Raw genomic sequence first — 17,829 nt, forward strand, 5'->3', positions numbered from 1 at the left:
AGAGGACTGAATGTTGAACAACTCAGGAAATGTATTGCATGTTTTTACAGGTCTATATATACATCTACAATATCATTATAACCATCATTACCTTGTAGAATTTGAACATTAGTGAATACAAATAACTCAACTCAATCTCAGATTAACCAACATGATGCAAAGTGGTGAGACATTTATAACATTAGGTTTATAAAACTGTTATTTGGCAGTTTCTCACGTTGCATTATTACACTTTCAGTTATTTCAGTAACTGTCACTGCTGAGTATTTATTGAGATATTCTAGACATGCAGCACTCTAGGTTACTTTTTTTGCAGACAGCAAAATTTGGGAAAGCTCTTGGGCTTCTTTCATAAAAAGTTAAATAGACAATTGCAAACATTTGCTATAAGAACAGGAATATATACAGAGTTCTTTCCTTATTAAAAATGTTTATAATACTGCATGGTATCTTTGGACCCTGTTTCTTAGTAACACTATAATTCCTTGGCAAATTAAGTAAAGAAGATGCATCAACACTATTTTAAAATGATACTAATTTAAATAAAATTAAAATAAAGCACTCTCTTAAAGAAATCGAATAGATTATTTTATGGAGTAATGCTGTACACAAAGTCTGATTTATGACCCGCTGATTGCTTTTTTAAGTTTGCAAAAACTGTTAACATTAATAACTTTTCCTCTCCCCTACCGTCCCAATACTACAGCAGGCAAATATCCAATAACAGTTTAAAGTTTGATGCAGCTATTCTCATGCTTCAGACAATGCAGACACAGGTGTCCAACCGCGACTTCATGCCCTCAGATCTGAGTTCTTCTTGTTAGTTCTGAGATGCTGATGTTGACGAAGAGGGAGGAGGGAGGGATGGCTGTTCCATCTTTAGAGAGTAAATGTATATGACGATATCCTGCAAAAGGAAAAGACATTGAGAAGAATTAGGTTTAGAAAAAATCAAAAAGATTGGTGTTGAGTTCTACTTCGTGTGGTATTTGCAGAGGTGGGAGTACTCTGTTACAAGTTATAGACCTGCAATCAACATTTTACTCAAGTACAAGTACCAAAGTAATAGCCTTAAAATCTACTTAAAGTGTCAAAAGTAAAAGTAGTCATTGTGCAGATTGGTCCATTTCAGACAATAGATATGATGTATTTTGGTTATAATTATTGATGCATTATTTGTGTTATCAAAGCTGGTAAAGGTGCAGCTAATTGTAATGACTTTGTATACTGCAGGGTAGCTCGGGAACGACACACCTCTAAGTGGTTGACCAATCACAACAGAGCCTACCAGCCAACCAATCAGAGCAAACTGGGCTCTGGTTTCAGACAGAGGGTGAAAATGGGTGCTGCAGCACAGGCAGTATGTAGGGAATATAATAAATAAATCAAGTGGAAAATAATAAAAAGTACCATTTCAAATAAATGATTTCCCTTTTTTAGCTACACACTTTGTTAAATAAATTATAGAATCTGAAGTTCACCTTCCAAAATAAAATAAAAACTATCACCCTTGCCAAAAGCCAAATTAATGATCCCAGCCAAAATCAGGCAGAAAGGTGAATGAACCCGGCAGTGAACTGTAACGCTGGTGGTTTGTGTTTCAGCTCACCTGCTTGTATGCACGTAAATGGAAGAGTGAACTGTCCCATGAAGTCGTTCCTGGACGTCTTGTCGTAGTCCTCCACCTCAAAGCGAACTAGTGCCAGTTCAGGGTTGTGGATAACAAAATTTAGAGTTTCATTCCACACCGGGTTAAAGCCTGCAGGCAGAGGGGCAGCAGAGGAGAGAGTATGACCGACTGGGATGTGACTTTATTCACATCACATCATCAAATCCAGCTATGATAATAGAATGTTGTTTATGTTTTCACCATTGTTGTTTATGTGACTTGTCTCTTCTTTGGCCTGGTCCTGTGGCACTCCATAGATCTCCACTCTGACCAGGGGGTCTACTATAGAGCCCTCTTTCTGATTCACTTTTGGTAGCTGCTGCCCACTGATCACCTGATAAACACACAACACATATTTGCACATTACATAATGTGTTGTACTTGCACTTTGTTTCTTTGTTTTTCACTAGGTTTCTGACATGCTGCAACCCCTTGTATTACATACACTGACAGCAGTAGTTTGCTGTTGTCAACACAAACCCACTATATAGTCATGCAGTTTAGAACCTGTATGGATAAGCGCAGAGGTTTGTAGCCAGGCCGCTCCTCTGGTTTCTCCGGACTGAACTGAGTGTTACCGTCCCTCATGAAGGCAGGCTTCAGGACGTAGCCACAGCCTCCGTTCTGAGCAAACAGCCCATCGTTCAGATCCATTTCCAGACCTGCTGTCTGGAAGTTCAGAGCCACTGTGGGGAAGAAAGGGCATAATGGAACTAACTGTGTTTTGATTTTATTTGCTGGTTCTATCACATCATTTAGCAGACTCAGAGTCTAGCTAACAAAGTTCATCCAGTGGAGGCAAAACTTGTAGACATTTCTCCCCTTCATTTATTTTAAATTTTAGTTATACTAACAACACAAAATATAATAAAGAAATTAATTAGTTTATATCATTATCTATTAAACTGTTCAGGAGAAATTAAAGTTAGAATAAGCTTCAAATTCACAGGCTGCAACATTAAAGGGTGAAAACATGAATGCATTTATAACAATTATTCAAAAATAAATTATTTGCAAATTTGCCACCATGCATACTACGTTATTTTACTGATAATACTTTAAGATTGGTTTGTTGGTGAGACTTTTATTTAAGGAAAACTTAATGGTGCACAGTGAACACTGTATTAAAGAAATACTTTTTTCAACAAAATGACATATTTTCCCCTTTGAGTTACCTTGAATTGTTGAAGAAAACTTGAAGTGTCTTACTCAACTTGTGCTCTTTAATCCAAGTATCATTTATTCAATCATCCTCAGTATTTCCCAAACACATGCAATTTCACTAAAACCTTTCCACCCCCCCGGCCCTCACCTATCTGGCAGCCAACGCTCCACATGTCCTGCGGGTTGTAGTTGGACGAGTCCGTCCTTCGGGCCCCTGGGTAGATCCTGCTCAGCTGCCGTGTGTGGTACTGCACAAAATCTGTCCCTGAAGAGAACATAAAATATGTATAATATATTACAGTAACATCAAGGATATAACATGCACTTAAGATGTTCCCGGCTGTTCCCTGTTTATGGTACCTGTGTCTTTAGCAAGCCTCTTGGCCTTGGACTCGGAGAACGAGGAAATCTCGGAGCATTTGTCGTATGAGCGGGCGTATTCGAAGCCGTGGAAGTGGACACTCTTACAGTAAACCACCAAGTCTGACAACTCCTTAGACAGTTTGGACTTGGATTTCTGCAAAATGGGAGAATAAATTACAAAAATAGTCAATGATTAAATCCTATACCCACCACTTCAACAGCATGTATGGTGAGCTGTGGCCATAAGGGTTGAATCTAACCCTGTAAATTAGAGGCCAGTAATTCAATTATATTTTTAATAGTAAACTGAATTTCCAACTTATTTAAAAAGTTGAACATTTTATAATAATTACCTATTTATTTGTTTACATACTAAATAAAACTTAGAAATTGTTCTTGAAAAATATAAATAAACAAATGATTCTAAAATAATTTGTCCTTAAGTTAAACAAAACTCTCAAATCACTCCGTTAGAGCAAGAATTACACAATTATGTGGATATACATAATGTATTTTATATATTTGTTATATAAATGTCTTTTCTACTATTTTGTAGGTTATTTCAGTGATGTTACGTATCAATGTTTCACTTTGATACTGCATTAGAAATAATCGATGAACCGATCCAGATTGAACTACGCAAACTATTACCACATCTTTTGGTTGCAATTTTGTTTAGCTGTTGACATACTTTCCCAATTTTTCCACACTGTTAAATGTATCATGTTATCAGTGGACATTTACTGAGTAATTATTATTTAATTACTGGACTGTTAAGAACATTGTTAGCGGTTGATAAAAAACATCTTCTAATGAATGTTGCTCCATAAAAGCTTTCAAATCAATCTGGTTAAACAATTAGGATTCCTTCCCGCTCTCATTACCTCTAATTAAAGATGTATTACTGTTGTTACATGTGGCTATAAAATAAATAACAAGGTTTCCGACAGCTAAAAAGACAGATATTGGATGCTGTCTCTCAAATCTGTCTACGTTTCCTGTTTCTTTTCACTATCTCCCTTCTTTCATTCCAGTCTCGCCACTCTGTCTCTTGTGTCCAAACCCAGTTTCCTGTCTCTCTCTACAATCAAGCTCCATTCACTCCTGTCTTGATTTACAACCTCTTTTGATCCAATTCTCTTTGTTCTTCACTTCCACTATCTATAAGGAAACAGTTATATCTAAAAAGAAGAAGGACTTTTTCCTTGTTCAAAGAGATCAAGCATCAAAGCGTACAAGACTTATTGAAAATCAATATCCAAGTATCAATGATACCTTCCCATCTTGATTCAAGGTCCCAGCTGGTGGTTCCTCTGTAGACAGGCTTTCAGCTTCAACGTTGGTCATCTCGTCCTCATCGCTAATGTCATCGGTCAGGGTTTCATCAAGACTGCCTTCTGTATCGCTTATTTTCTTGGCTTTCACAAAAATCTTACATCTCAGCTCCTGTAAGGAACACCAAGAAAGGCACAGATTGGTGATAGCAGTTTGTGAACTTACTATACTGTATAAGACTGTTGCTCTTCTTCAATTGTTGTATCTTTTGGGGTTTTTTAATGACTGAGTTGATTTCAGATCTTAATCTAATACAGTTACATAAAGAAATTGATTATTGATAGTTGAATGTTCCATAGATGCAGGGTGCGATTTGTAGGGGGGGATGGTGAGGATTTCCCCCCCTCTGGTTTTCCTATCCCTACCTCTGCTAAATTATTTTTATCTCCGGTGGGGACAAGGATTTCCCCCCCTTGATAGCGATGAATGCAACTTAACTGCTAGACTACTTAAACTCTTGAAATCTAACGATCTTCAGTGTCTTTACATCAGAGTAGGCTATTCAGCAGCCTTCTGGCAGACGGTGCATATTTCTGAACGTCATCGAACACAAAAACATTGTAACATTTTTGTGCGGGAACTTCGCAGGAAAAACAGCGCTGAACCAAACATGAAACGCGTTCAGAGCAGCATATCATCTTACTTTACAGGACCCATTTGCAGAATTGTGGATAGAAGAGGGCCGAAATGCTGCAGACAATGCCCCGATAGGAAAAACGAAAAAGCCACCACAAATTTGTCACCAGAGCCGACTGTTTACTTTGTCTAGTTTTCCAGACCTGTCCCTGAGTGTTGACAGCACGTTGTGCTATTTAGTGAATTATTTTGAGTGTTTGATTTAAGTTAATTGGAGGGTCTTTTCATGGAGAGCATTGATGCTGTTCTATGGTGCTTTCTGCCTGTTAGTGCGTACGCATGTTTTTGTGACGTTGAATAGAAATCCATGTATGGGTTATTAAAAGTTTTGCCATGTTGTGATGGGGACTAATCCACGGACCCGAAAAAAGGGCCTGTCTACTTTTTGCGTTTTTTTCTCCCTAGTTATGCAAGTTAAAAGTCCAATGTTCTTGTCTATGAATAAATAAATAAAAACATCCCCCCTTCTGTTTTTTTGTCAAATCGCACCCTGCATAGATGTATCACTGTATGGGCCTACAGGGCAAAGGCCCAGATCGTCCGTGACTCAAGAGACTCAAAATGACCAACCGTAACACAAAAGATACACAAAAATTACAAGTCACACGAAAAATTGATTCCAAAGACACACAATACAAAAAAAAACCGCTAAATGACCACATAGAATAAATAAAGTGACACCAATAAAATAAAGCAAAAAGACCTCAAAGACACATGAAATAACAACAAGGAGACATAAAACGCCTTCAAAGATAAACAAAAAGAGACTACAAGAGACACTAAAGGAATACAAAGATACTGAAATTGATTGCAAAGAGACAGAAGTGGGCTCGCAAAAATGACCAACAAAGAGACACAAAATCAACCCAAAGACACTCAGAACAGATAAACATTTAATTTGAGGTTAAACAACTATGTAGTCTTTGTGTCTTGCCGTTGTGTAGAGGGGGTTATGGGGCCTTTAGCATGTCTTTGCCCGGGGGCACATTGTCTCTTAATACGCCCATGAATGTGCAGAATTAGTGTTGGAATGTGGGATACACCAGCATTATATTAACAGGAAACTCAAATGTCCCAGCATTTAAGTACTTGTTGTCTTCCGTACAGAGACTACTCATGAAGGTGTTCCATCTTCCTGCACTTTTCTGTCTCCTAACTAAATGCAGCAATGCACCTCTATTTAATTGACAAAAGCCTCACTGGAATACCTCATAGCATTTATTTGCCATTACTTTGAGTTAGCATTGATCGTTCTAAGTGCTGTAATGGAACATTGTTTGGAAGTTTGTCAATGATTATGCTTTCAGGATTAGTGAAAGATGGATAGCACGGTACACACTAACCATGAATCCTTTAAATGTTTCGGAATTGTGTATGGCTGGGTATAGCCTGAAAACTTTCAGTTCTGTGAGAATAATCAATATATCAAATGTTACTATGTGCTTGATTGTGTAATTTGCCTAGCCAAAGAGTGTTATATATATATGTTATAAAGGATGTTATTTGGTCACGCCTCTCTTTGAGGGCGACTGAAGTTCTGATTAATCATCTGAAGATCTGATTGAGTTGACTGATGAATCATCTGAAGATCTGATTAAATCAACAATGCGCTAAGAGGCATTGACCCGCCCGCCACCCCCCAGCCCATGGAATAAGACCAAATATAAGGTGGGAATATAAAACACAATGTTAGATAGAGGAACGGTCTCTTTTATCCATGCAACTGCTAGACAGATAATTGCTTATAGTGGACTGTGGATCAGTGAATTGGATATAGACCAGCTGTGTTCCATAAGCCTACTGTACTATTGCATTAATACTGTTTAACTTAAACTAGAAGATTCCTGGTCTACTTCAGACCAACTCTTGGTCTTCAAACAAAGAACACTGCAACAGTTCTAACAGTGAAACTCAGAGCAGAATGTTAACTGAAGCTTAATAAGACTTTAACATTATAATAAATGGAGACGTTTTATCTCTGAAATGCTTAGGCTAAATGCTAACATGCCAATTCTAACATGCTCACAAAGACAGTGTTAACATGAGAGCATGATGTTTAGGATGTATATTGTTTACCTTGTTTACTCTCTTAGCTTAGTGTGTTAGCATGCTAACATTTGCTATTACAAAACTACCGGTAAGTGAAGCGGTGCTAATGGGAAGGTCGTATGTTTTGTATTTGGTCACCATTTGGGGTTCTGGTAAGCTTAGAATAAATCCTCATATCTACAGTCGGCCATGTTCACAGCTAGGTTTTTTTTTTTACAGTAGCCCAGGAAAACCTAATAATTACCTAAATACCGACGGTTCTCAACAATTTGTAAAGAGAGAAGTGAGCTAAACTCATTGCTAGATGCCAAAAAGCCATATCCATCGCTTCTTTAAATGAAACTGGCAATGTTGTGTGTAACGCGTTACAAAAGTAACGGAGTTACAGTAATCTATTACTTTTTGCTGTAACGCAGTAATATAACGCATTACTTCTGAAATTTGGGTAATATAATACCCGTTACAATTCTCAGTAACGCAGTTGCAACACATTTTAACCCCAAATGATGGGGTGTTCAGTTTCTAAGATATCACAAAAATCGCGAGACATCAGAGAAATAATTGTGCAGGTAGAACAGTAACTCAGTAAGCCTGTTTACTATAGGTTAAGAGGGCTGCAGGAACAGATTCACAATGGAGAGCTGCGCGCGCAGGCCAAAGCAACAGAAGGTAACTTTCCCTGGGTCTGCTGCTTGAATCCAGAGAAGTTCAGAGACTCGTGGCAGAGTGTTGAAGATCTGCAGCCTCTGTCCTATGTGGAATCGCCGGCTTTTAGAAAGCTTGTCAGCCAAATCCCCGTTAACACACCAATGACCAGATAACGTTGAATAGAGACTCGTTCATATACAGCAGGTTACAGGGCCGTGCAGAGGCTCCACTAACCACTATCCGGGGACTATAAAAACAACCTCATACGCTTACCTGTGGAGAAGGAAGCTGTTGAGGGACCTGCCCATTCAGCAGGGTGGACAGCAGTGTGTCCCCCAAGATGTCTCTAATGTGCTTGGCCATGACGGTCTGCTGCTCCACACAGCAGTGATTCTCGAGGGACAGAATTACAGGGAAGTTGGATGCCTATCGAACAGGAAACAGAGGACACAATAATGTCTTTTAAATTTAATCTGTTTTCTTATTTCTGGTGTAATTCCATCAGCTCCTGCAAACACAGTGATAAAACTACTGTGTTGAATTTCCATTAAGTGCAAGTTTTCACAAACCTCTAGAACAGTTTCTTCATCATATAATTCTAACGTTGGGTAGGAACGTTTTAGTAGGATAAAATTCAGAAGTAGAGACACATGGGAAGTTGGTGGTTGTTTTCCATGTACTGTGGCTCAGGCAGCAGGGGTACAGCTGTTCCAGGGGCAGGGAGGGGTTTCCAAATTCATGTTGTCTTCACACTTTAATGTGCACAACAGTACTCAACAGTTTGTTTGCTTAGCACCCAAAACTGATTTTTAAAATGATTTCAGTTGTGTGCAACGATATGAACATACTTTAGACTTTTTTTTTTTTTTGTGGGAATACACAGAACACACTATCAACAGTTTGAAATTTAAACCCATTCCTCATGTTTCAATGCAAACTTTTCACAGTGAGGTCTTTAATTAGAAAATAGATTCTTGCTAAAAATGCTGCTATTGAATTGAATATGAAAACCTGAGTGGACTGCATGGCTGAATACTGCTAGTGATGGAATATGGTTTGGGTGAAAGAACCCTGTAATATGCTTGTGCAGCTCACTTTGAAGGCGTATTCCTTCAGCGTTGATATGACGTCTCTAAAGAGAATCTTGGAAGTTAAAGTGTGACCGTGATACACGACGGGTTCCCCATCACTGCCATCCCAGCAGTCCACCTCGACACACCGGCAGCCTCTCTTCAGGGCCCTACACACACACACACACACACACACACACACACACACACACACACACACACACACACACACACACACACACACACACACACACACACACCTTTCATTTTGATCTATATAACATTATTTTTACCTATGATTTTGCCTTAATGAGGAGTACTGATACCTTCCTAATGACATTGTTAATAAATGATTCTCAGCTCATTGAGTCCATGTATGAATAGAGTCACTCATTGTCCATAAAGTCCACAAAAAAGGGGAAAGAAAAAGAAGGTTTTTCGACAGAGATGCCAGAAAGCCAAGACAGAGTAAACCATGTTGCATGCATGTGCAGCAGCCTTACTGGATGTACGCCTCCAGGCTGCTCTGTCCTCGCAGCTGGTCTTCCAGGAGGTAGGTGTTGTGTGAGGAGGAGATGAAGTAGTGGCTGAGCGGCTGGCTCATGTCCTGGTGAAGCTCCCGGAGCTCAGGTTTAAATATGGAGCCCTCCTGAGAGCACAGGTAGATCTGGAAGCCATCTAAGGACATGGCACCTTGCTTCTTTGCTGCACAAGAGCACAATCCAGGTTTATATAAACTTACAAAAAAATCTCAATTTACTATAAACAAAAGTTCATGACGTAATTTCCTTATTTTGTTGCTTCAAGATAACTGACTGGTGACCTCGGGATAACAAAATTTTAAAAACACATTTGCAGGGACGGCTGTTCTTGGCTTCCATACAAAACACATTTGCATTACAATATAATATTACTGATATGTTGGACCTTATTGTTCTAAAAAAACACATCACATGAAGCAATGTAGTAATATACAGCTTTTATCACTTACAACCACTCTCTGGAAAAACTCTGAGCATATTAATTATTAATATCCAATGATGTATTTATGATTCGAACAGCTTATGCTCGTTCCTAATATTGCATAAATCATATATGACTGTATTTTAGAGGCAACTTGCCAACTTACCTGACTCTGATGGTTCGTAGCAGTTGATCAGCTCCTGGGCATGCTGGGAACTCTTCTCTCCCTCCTGCTGCTCCATGTCCAGGAAGTTCTTCAGCTCCTCCACCATCAACTTCTCTCCATCTCCAGAGTAGTCCTGGAACACCTTCCACACTTCATCCCGCTGAGTCAGCATCTTGTAGAAGTAGACAAACTGCTCGATTTCCAGAGAGCCACTGTCCGACTTGTCTGCCATCTGTGAAAATGAAAAGGCTTTAGTTCGATATTTGTTGCACCTAATTGTCTTTGGTTTGTTACATTGTGTCTGGGTTTGGAAATGTTTAGTTAGCTCTGTTCTACAACATAACTGACAGACGAGAGATTAAAAAGCTGGATCGTTCACTTTTTTTGGTCCAGAAAAGTATCCAAGTGTTTTGTTGTAATATTCATTTTTGCAATAAGAAGCTGGAGTACTAAAAGTACTTAAAAACTAAACACTGAAAGCGTTATTGGTGCCAATTAAAATATATTTCACGTATCAGGTTGAGGTGCACTTCAGACTCTTGGTCGAAGGGAGAATGATATGAACACCCAATACTGAATTAAACTCTTTTTTCACGGATGAACTAAAAATAGGAGAACATAGAAATAATTTACTGGAAAGACATTTTACTCACCTTTCCTTTACTTGTAAACACAGGAGAAAAAACTTAGAAATATATATCACAAAAAAAAGCCACCTAAGGGAGGCAGGTTCCAATAAGAAGCAACCTTATCCAAAGAAGTTTAAAAGCTCACCGTGAAGAGATGGAAAGCATGATCCTCATTCATTTCCACGTTCATCATCTTCAGCAGTTTCCGCACCTCTTTGAAAGTCATCTTCCCATCTTTGTTTTTGTCTGCTTTCTTAAACCAGTCCCAGACCCACCCGAGAAGACGCTAAGGGAAATGCTTTTTATGAAATAAGACACAACAGCAATTTAAATTTAAAAATAATTAAGTTTCCAAAAAGTCCTGCCATCAGCTGGGGAGCTCTATAACAGAATCACAATCAGAATCAGAAATACTTTATTTATCCCAAATTGGGATTTTTTTTGTTTCGCAGCAAAATACAATACAATATGAAGCATAGCAAAAAATTAGAAATAAAAATAAGAAATATACAGATCGTAAATGTACAATGTAAAGTGTAAGTGTAAAGTGTGCATGTTATGTCCAGTTAACAGGGAGGCCTAGATGAAAAAAAAAAACTTTGATGGTTTTATCTGAATCATTTTTTGATTGGTGTTTTCTCTGGCAAATTAACATTAGAAATAAAAGCACTGCACATAAAACCACCCAGCTTTCTTATATTACTTGATTGCTAACTTTTATTCAAAAATCATGTTCATTTATTAATAGAAAGGGATGATCAACACCATCATTTTTGTTTTATGTCTATCTATTTGTTTGTCTCTAAATCATAAAACGCAATACTACCTTTTTTAGTATGGGTTGTAATTTAAGCAAGACTACTTTGCCTGTGTGGTACCAGCTAACACCAGACACAACTCTTGATTTTAATAAAATAGCAAACAAAGTAATCCACTAGAGTGAAAGGATACTGGTCCAGCCTCTCTTTCTCATCCATGTTTTGAGCCTTGTGGATCAGCTTGCGCACCCCCTGGATCCAGGCCTTAGCTTCCGCCGGTGTCTCAGCCACAAGGTCCAGGTTGCCTTGGCGACCGTGAAACACCAAGGTGAAGCAGAGGTCAGCGGGGAAGTCCTCGGCAGTGCTCAGCAAGACCTCCGACTGGTGGCCCTCACGCACCGCCTCCATCTCTGTAACTGAGACTGAGACATCGGGAGGGGTTCAGTGTTAGGAGGATTTCACTATATTTATTCTTTAATTTACATTTATCAACAGATATCAAATTATATCTAAAAGGTGCTTTTGGATTATAATCATTATTTTGTTTATTGTATTTCCAAATATCTGTCATAATAACTTATTATTCTTGGTCAGATTTTTTACTCCAACTGTGGTGTACTTCAGTACAGAAAATAAAATTGGTGCTGTGGCCCTTTCATAACCCGAGCAATACATGGCAGCTCCATTACTATCACAGAAGCCTAGAAACCAACATGGCCTGTCAATAAAAATCAACCCAATAAAATATTTTATTTAAGTAATAGCTTTGGGATGTGTTCAGTTTGAACACAACATATTACGATCCTAAAATAATATTTCAACACAGGGTTTCTCTACAAGGGACACAAGATTGGATAATATAGGACCCATTATTAGTGATATTGTACTTTAGTGATGAAAACCCCCAAAATATTACTACCACTATTGTTGGAGTGAATTTAGGATCTGGGGACCCTGTATGGCCCAAATAAACCACTCTCATGTATGTATGCTAAATATGTAGCTAAACCCTGAACATGGCTCAAAATGGGCCTACATGCATGTACTAAACTTGATAATTAACATGTTAATTTTATTAGCATAAAGGCTAATACTGCCCTGTTGCATCATGGAGCTTTTTGAAAGGCTGCTAATGGCTCATGTCAAAACACACCTACAACCCATACTGAACACCCTCCAAATAACCTACCAGCTAGCTGTTAACATTTCTCACACAGTAAGCTAAGCTATGAAACTGCTAGCTCGAAATACTGTACAGACTCGAGGGTGATCTGTATATCTTACATTGTGCAAAAAAACGTCCCTCTCTTGTATTTCTCACTACTCACCTGGCCTAAATCAGTATTCAGCACAGCTGCCTATCAATCAAACCAGCTCCTTCTCTAGAGAATCCTGCTCCAATAGCAAGTATCTGCTGGATAATTGCCATAAATGGAAACCCTGCCAGTCCCTTCAACTCCTCCAGCCAGAATGCCAGCTCAACCCTGGATCCCCTTTTTCCCTACAGCAACTTACGCAAGCCTGCTAATAAAGAACTTACCTTTCACCCACTTGCTTGTCCCTGTGTCTGTTTTTGGGTCTAGCTACTGTAGCCCTGACAGTTTAGACTAAGATAATGAAAGGACCATGAAGTTGAGGTCCAGATATACTACAGAAAATAGGGTTTACATACTGCCAGAGAGGAAATGCTGTTCAAGTGCAAGTTAACATTTTTAACCTGTAATGTGACACACATTTCATGGAACCCAATGCATTATAATGTGGACTTTGTATTCAGAGACTGGCCGGAGCATATGAATAAAACAACTGTTAATATGTCAGTACAATCATGCAAGCTAACATGCAAATGTTGAAGCACTCACAGGTGGAGTGGCCCTTCCCTGCCCATCTGGACTTGTACCAGATAGTCATGCCGTCTTCCAGAAGGCGGAAATGTCGCTGTTTCTTCCATGAACGTGACTTTACTTTTCTCAGAGTCGACCCTGCCATCATCACCTTGATATGTGGGTCATCCTGGATGCCTGCACAGTCAGTGTAAAAAGTCAAACGTGCATCATGTCACACCTCAGGTACCATACTGTCATCAGTGATTCAAGTAAAAACTGAGCTCAACTTCTAAATAGAAGGAGGCCTTTGGGAGAATATGAACCTCAGAGAGATTTCAAAATCATCACAATTTTTCTATCATCAGTTTAAGTGAATAACATTTACTTACGTGAACCTTCAAGATCCATTGCTATTCTTGAATCATGCCAATGGAAATGTGCTGCTAAAGAGAAGCAGATGTCGGTGAATTGTTCCAAAGCTTGTCTCTGTTTCCAAACAAAGTGGATTAAGTAAAAGCTTTAAAAGCTGTTAATTCAGCTGATTCATATACTATCTCAATACAAACAATCACAGCATAATACTAATCTCCATCTGTCCACAGAGGGTTTGCTGAGCACACTTTCAGCAACACCCTGATTCAAAGTGATACAGTGTCTCACAAAACTACAATCAGCTGGGGAGTAAGAGGATGAAGGTTATCCTTACTGTTTGAACTGTTATATCTGGGCTCAAAACCTAAGCTGGCAAAAGTATTAAGAAAACTTGATTTATGTAGCAGCTTTTATGCTAGAAATGCAGCACAAAAACCTATACAATAATGGAAACTACACATGTTTTGAACACTCAAGTAGGGATAGAATACCACAATTAACTTGAAAATGATAGTAAGATGAAAAAGAAATACAAAAATGCTATCAAACATATTGAATAATACAAATGATTCAATTAAGGTAAAATATGGAAATCAGTACCCATATTTGCCCAGTATGCCCATTATATCAATAAAAACTGCAACAGCGTAAAAAGGTCTCCATGATCTCCTAATCTATTCCATTTGCTGTTTTATTTTCCACATTAGTGATGGGGAATTGATTTTTAATACACAAACTTTAGTTTTGAGTGCACTTTACAAAGTTTCTCTTCTGCTGAATTAACAGCTCCAAGTCTGCTTAACATGATCTCCTCCTGAAAAAGAGAGTATACTGGCACACTGTCTAATGATATTGTAGAATAACGGCAGTAAATGCCAAGGTATGGGAATGGCAAGTCCTGCAGTCTGTGTGCTGACTAATAACAACACATATTCAGTAGTCTGCGCCCACCTCAGATACAGTTTATCTCATAAGAATCAATAGAAGACAGATTTTTTACATTTGATTTACCTGCATGTGATTGAAATGCAATAACTATTCGATAATGATTTCTAATTCTGGACTTTTATTTTTGATATGGGACAAAACGCTACAAGAATATGCCATAATTAAAGGAGAGCTTTCATTTATCAAACACAACAGTAACATAATGTAGAACTTGTTTAGCCATGTTGACCGTGTGGCACTACAGCAATGTTACTGTTTTTTTTCTGTCAGGTCAATCTGCCACCACTTTCGACCAGACTGTGTATTTCCACTACAGGATTAACAACCATGACATTTGTTTCAGATATTCATTGTTCCCAGTGGTAATATCATAGTGACTTGGTTGATGCTGTGTAACAAAAGGCATCATGTCGTTTATATTTCAGTTTTTGACTAGAAAAGCCCAACAACTATTGCAGGGATTGCCACTGAATTGGGTACATCCAACATTACAACTTTAGACAATCATAACAAAGCATGTATGGAATTAATCCGCAGATTCTCTGGTTCCAAATGAAACCAAAAACTATGAATCACAACAACCTCCCAAAGCATACACTTGTAAACTGCAAAAATGGGACTTCAAAAGCGTTGTGGAGAAGTAATATAACATGATAGCCTACCTGCTAAACATCAGTAGCCTACTGTCATTGTGAGCATGTTAGCATGCCGATGTTAGCATTTAGGTAACATGGCTGTTAGCATGGCTGTAGACTTTTTTTTGTCTGAATCAAAGTTGAATCCCTTTAAGCAAATGTGTCCAACTTTATTTCACTATACTGTAGCTTCTCACAAACAATTTGGTCCAAACAGCTGAAAAAGTAAACTAAAAAACTAGCCTAGCGAACATAGCATTCAGTCAAGACGTATTATGGATTCATGTTTTATAAATAAGCTCACATAAAGATTCAGAACAAACCTATTCCACTGGCCTGATAATGACAGGTCACTGGATGTGTGGGACATAGTAGTAATAATAAAAGCAAGATATTTGTTATCTTAAATGCCTCATACACCAAGCATTATCAACATGTGGACATGCTTTTAAGACACAGAGTGGCATGATTCCAAAAACCTTCTTCATTGCAAGTTCATCAATTCTTCTATGTGGGTCAAAATATGATGAGAACCTAAAGCAATATGTGTGGGACAGATATAAATTTGCAAGGGAGAAATGTTGAAACTATTGTTAGGCTGAGTTACACAAGACCATTGTTTCATGAAAGTCAAGTAAAATTATTCCTATGGCCAAAAATCATAAATGTGAGTGTTTTGCAAATCATCCAATCCTTTTAACCCTTACACCATCCTTTTAAAAGCCAAGAAACCCAAACAGAATGAGGCAAATGTGCTGCTTATGAGTGAAAGCTGATAAACGCCTGCTTTATCTGTTGTTTGCTGATAAATCTAGATAAAAGACTTCCGGTAAGGGAAGGTTTTCTAAAGTCTGCATATCTGTATTCCTGTCTGACATCTATCCTTTCCTTTCATTGTCTCCTGAAACAACAAGATCTAACCTTGGGCTCTGAGAGTTTCTAAATCCTCTGTGCCAGCCCTCCCTGGCAAGTTTTAAAAAAAATAAACCGACTTCTCACCACAGTAGCTATGACTGAAATAATCCAAGGAATGCTTTCACAGTTGTTTCACAATTTAATATCACACTCCTGCTGCAAAAACAGACACACCATGAAAGCGAGAGTTATTTTCCACAGCTATTTGCTCCATGAACTGTGTGCTTTTATGTGTTGTGCTTTCACTGCAGAGCCACGTCTAAGACTTTTTTCTTTCACATCCAAGTTTTTCAGATCTTACTCTCAAAAGATCAACAACCCCTCCTTCATGCATAACGTGCAGACTTCTAAACTGCAATTAGGTCACGTTATGTTTTATTTTTGGGGCCATGCTGAAGCGTCTCCTGGGCCAGATGAGTCACACAAGGCCACTTCTTCAGGGAGTTTACTGACCACACACACAAACACACAAAGACATGACTAATGTGCATACAGACAGGATTGAAAGTGGGAATAAACAGCTCAGTCATGAGGGCCAACAGCTTGGTACTTTTATTTTGTGTGCTTCTTCTTTAAATCTGTTTCCTCCATCACAGGAATGCTTCATTTCCCCTGTAGAGTAAGGATCTTTGTCCTCATATTTACTGCGTTTTCCTGCACGCAATTATGTGAAGAATTCAACAAATAAGTCAGGCGGCACTGTAAGTCCACTTAAATACACATATAACTCCAAACTGCAAGGGGAGGGAGGATTACTCACAGTTAATTAGAACCAGAGGCAGAAACATGAGACACAAAAGCATCACTTCAGCAAAGCCTGTGCTACTGCAGCTAAAAAAAGAAGGACTGCGTCACATAAACTACAACTAGCTTTTGGTTCATAGGGATACAGAGCTGTACTTACCAACAGTACAGACCTCACAGGGGTTACTGTGAGTCCAGAGGCCGGTCCTCTTCAGGAGACAGCTGTCCCAGGGAAAGCCTCAGATATTGAGGGGTAGGACCCTGGATGGCTGGATAAATTTAGGGGTGTGTGTACGTCACACTGGCTCTGTACACTGAGATCCAGACTCTAGAGTCCAGGGACTGTTAGCTGAGCTTAGGGTCTTAAAGACTGGGAGTGTCTGAAGGGAAATCTGGCTCTGCCTCCTCTCTCCTCCCCTCTTACTGCTGCCTCCAGGAAATCTGATTCCCTAGTCACTGCTGCCGCACACTGGTACGCTCTGCTTCACCCCCCCCCCCCCCCCCCCCAAGCCTTCCTTCCTTTCCTGCCACTCCCTTGCTCCGCCATCCGCAGACCCCTCTCTGCATCTGGTAAAGGGTCACTCCCCCCTGTCTGCTCCTCCTCACTCTGTCTGTCTTTCTCCCTCATCCTCCGGCTGATAGTTGATGCTCTGCTGAGGAGACTCCATGTGTCTGTATCAGCTCTGATAACGGCTAACACAATCCTGGGAAAAAGGTCTGCTGTGTCTGGGAAAGAAGCCAATTCATAAAACAATGAGGAATAAGCTCTACTCTGTTGTGCATGATAAAGACTCTTAACATTTGATGATATCAGAAGATTGCGTTAGTCTGAGCAGCGGCTACACCGAACATCTTGGCTATTCTGCAGAGAAGAGACCTCATTGGTCATTGGTGGAATGTAATGTACATTTACTCATCATTACTAAGTATTGTACTTTT

At 39.1% G+C, this 17,829-nt stretch overlaps 1 protein-coding gene across 4 annotated transcripts; it reads right to left on the reverse strand.

Annotated features, from left to right (window-relative positions):
- Positions 1 to 11: 11 nt before the first annotated feature.
- On the reverse strand, positions 12 to 17,314 carry plcd4b (phospholipase C, delta 4b). Of its 4 annotated transcripts, none has more exons than XM_063887593.1 (16): positions 17,051 to 17,314; positions 13,666 to 13,716; positions 13,313 to 13,471; positions 11,642 to 11,872; positions 10,838 to 10,965; positions 10,064 to 10,295; positions 9,438 to 9,639; positions 8,960 to 9,104; positions 8,138 to 8,290; positions 4,472 to 4,642; positions 3,194 to 3,350; positions 2,982 to 3,098; positions 2,177 to 2,355; positions 1,871 to 2,003; positions 1,610 to 1,759; positions 12 to 907 (listed from the first exon to the last, which is right to left on the reverse strand). In XM_063887593.1, the coding sequence occupies exons 2-16, from the start codon at positions 13,682 to 13,684 to the stop codon at positions 801 to 803; spliced, it is 2,283 nt and encodes a 760-aa protein (XP_063743663.1). In that variant the 5' UTR covers positions 13,685 to 13,716; positions 17,051 to 17,314; the 3' UTR covers positions 12 to 800. The 4 variants fall into 4 exon arrangements, with proteins under 4 accessions (XP_063743663.1, XP_063743662.1, XP_063743664.1 ...); XM_063887592.1 differs by having other exon boundaries at positions 13,666 to 13,719; XM_063887594.1 differs by having other exon boundaries at positions 13,666 to 13,762.
- Between the last annotated feature and the right edge of the window lie 515 nt (positions 17,315 to 17,829).

This window comes from Eleginops maclovinus, chromosome 7 (assembly GCF_036324505.1).
Source record: "Eleginops maclovinus isolate JMC-PN-2008 ecotype Puerto Natales chromosome 7, JC_Emac_rtc_rv5, whole genome shotgun sequence".
Lineage (NCBI taxonomy): Eukaryota > Metazoa > Chordata > Actinopteri > Perciformes > Eleginopidae > Eleginops > Eleginops maclovinus.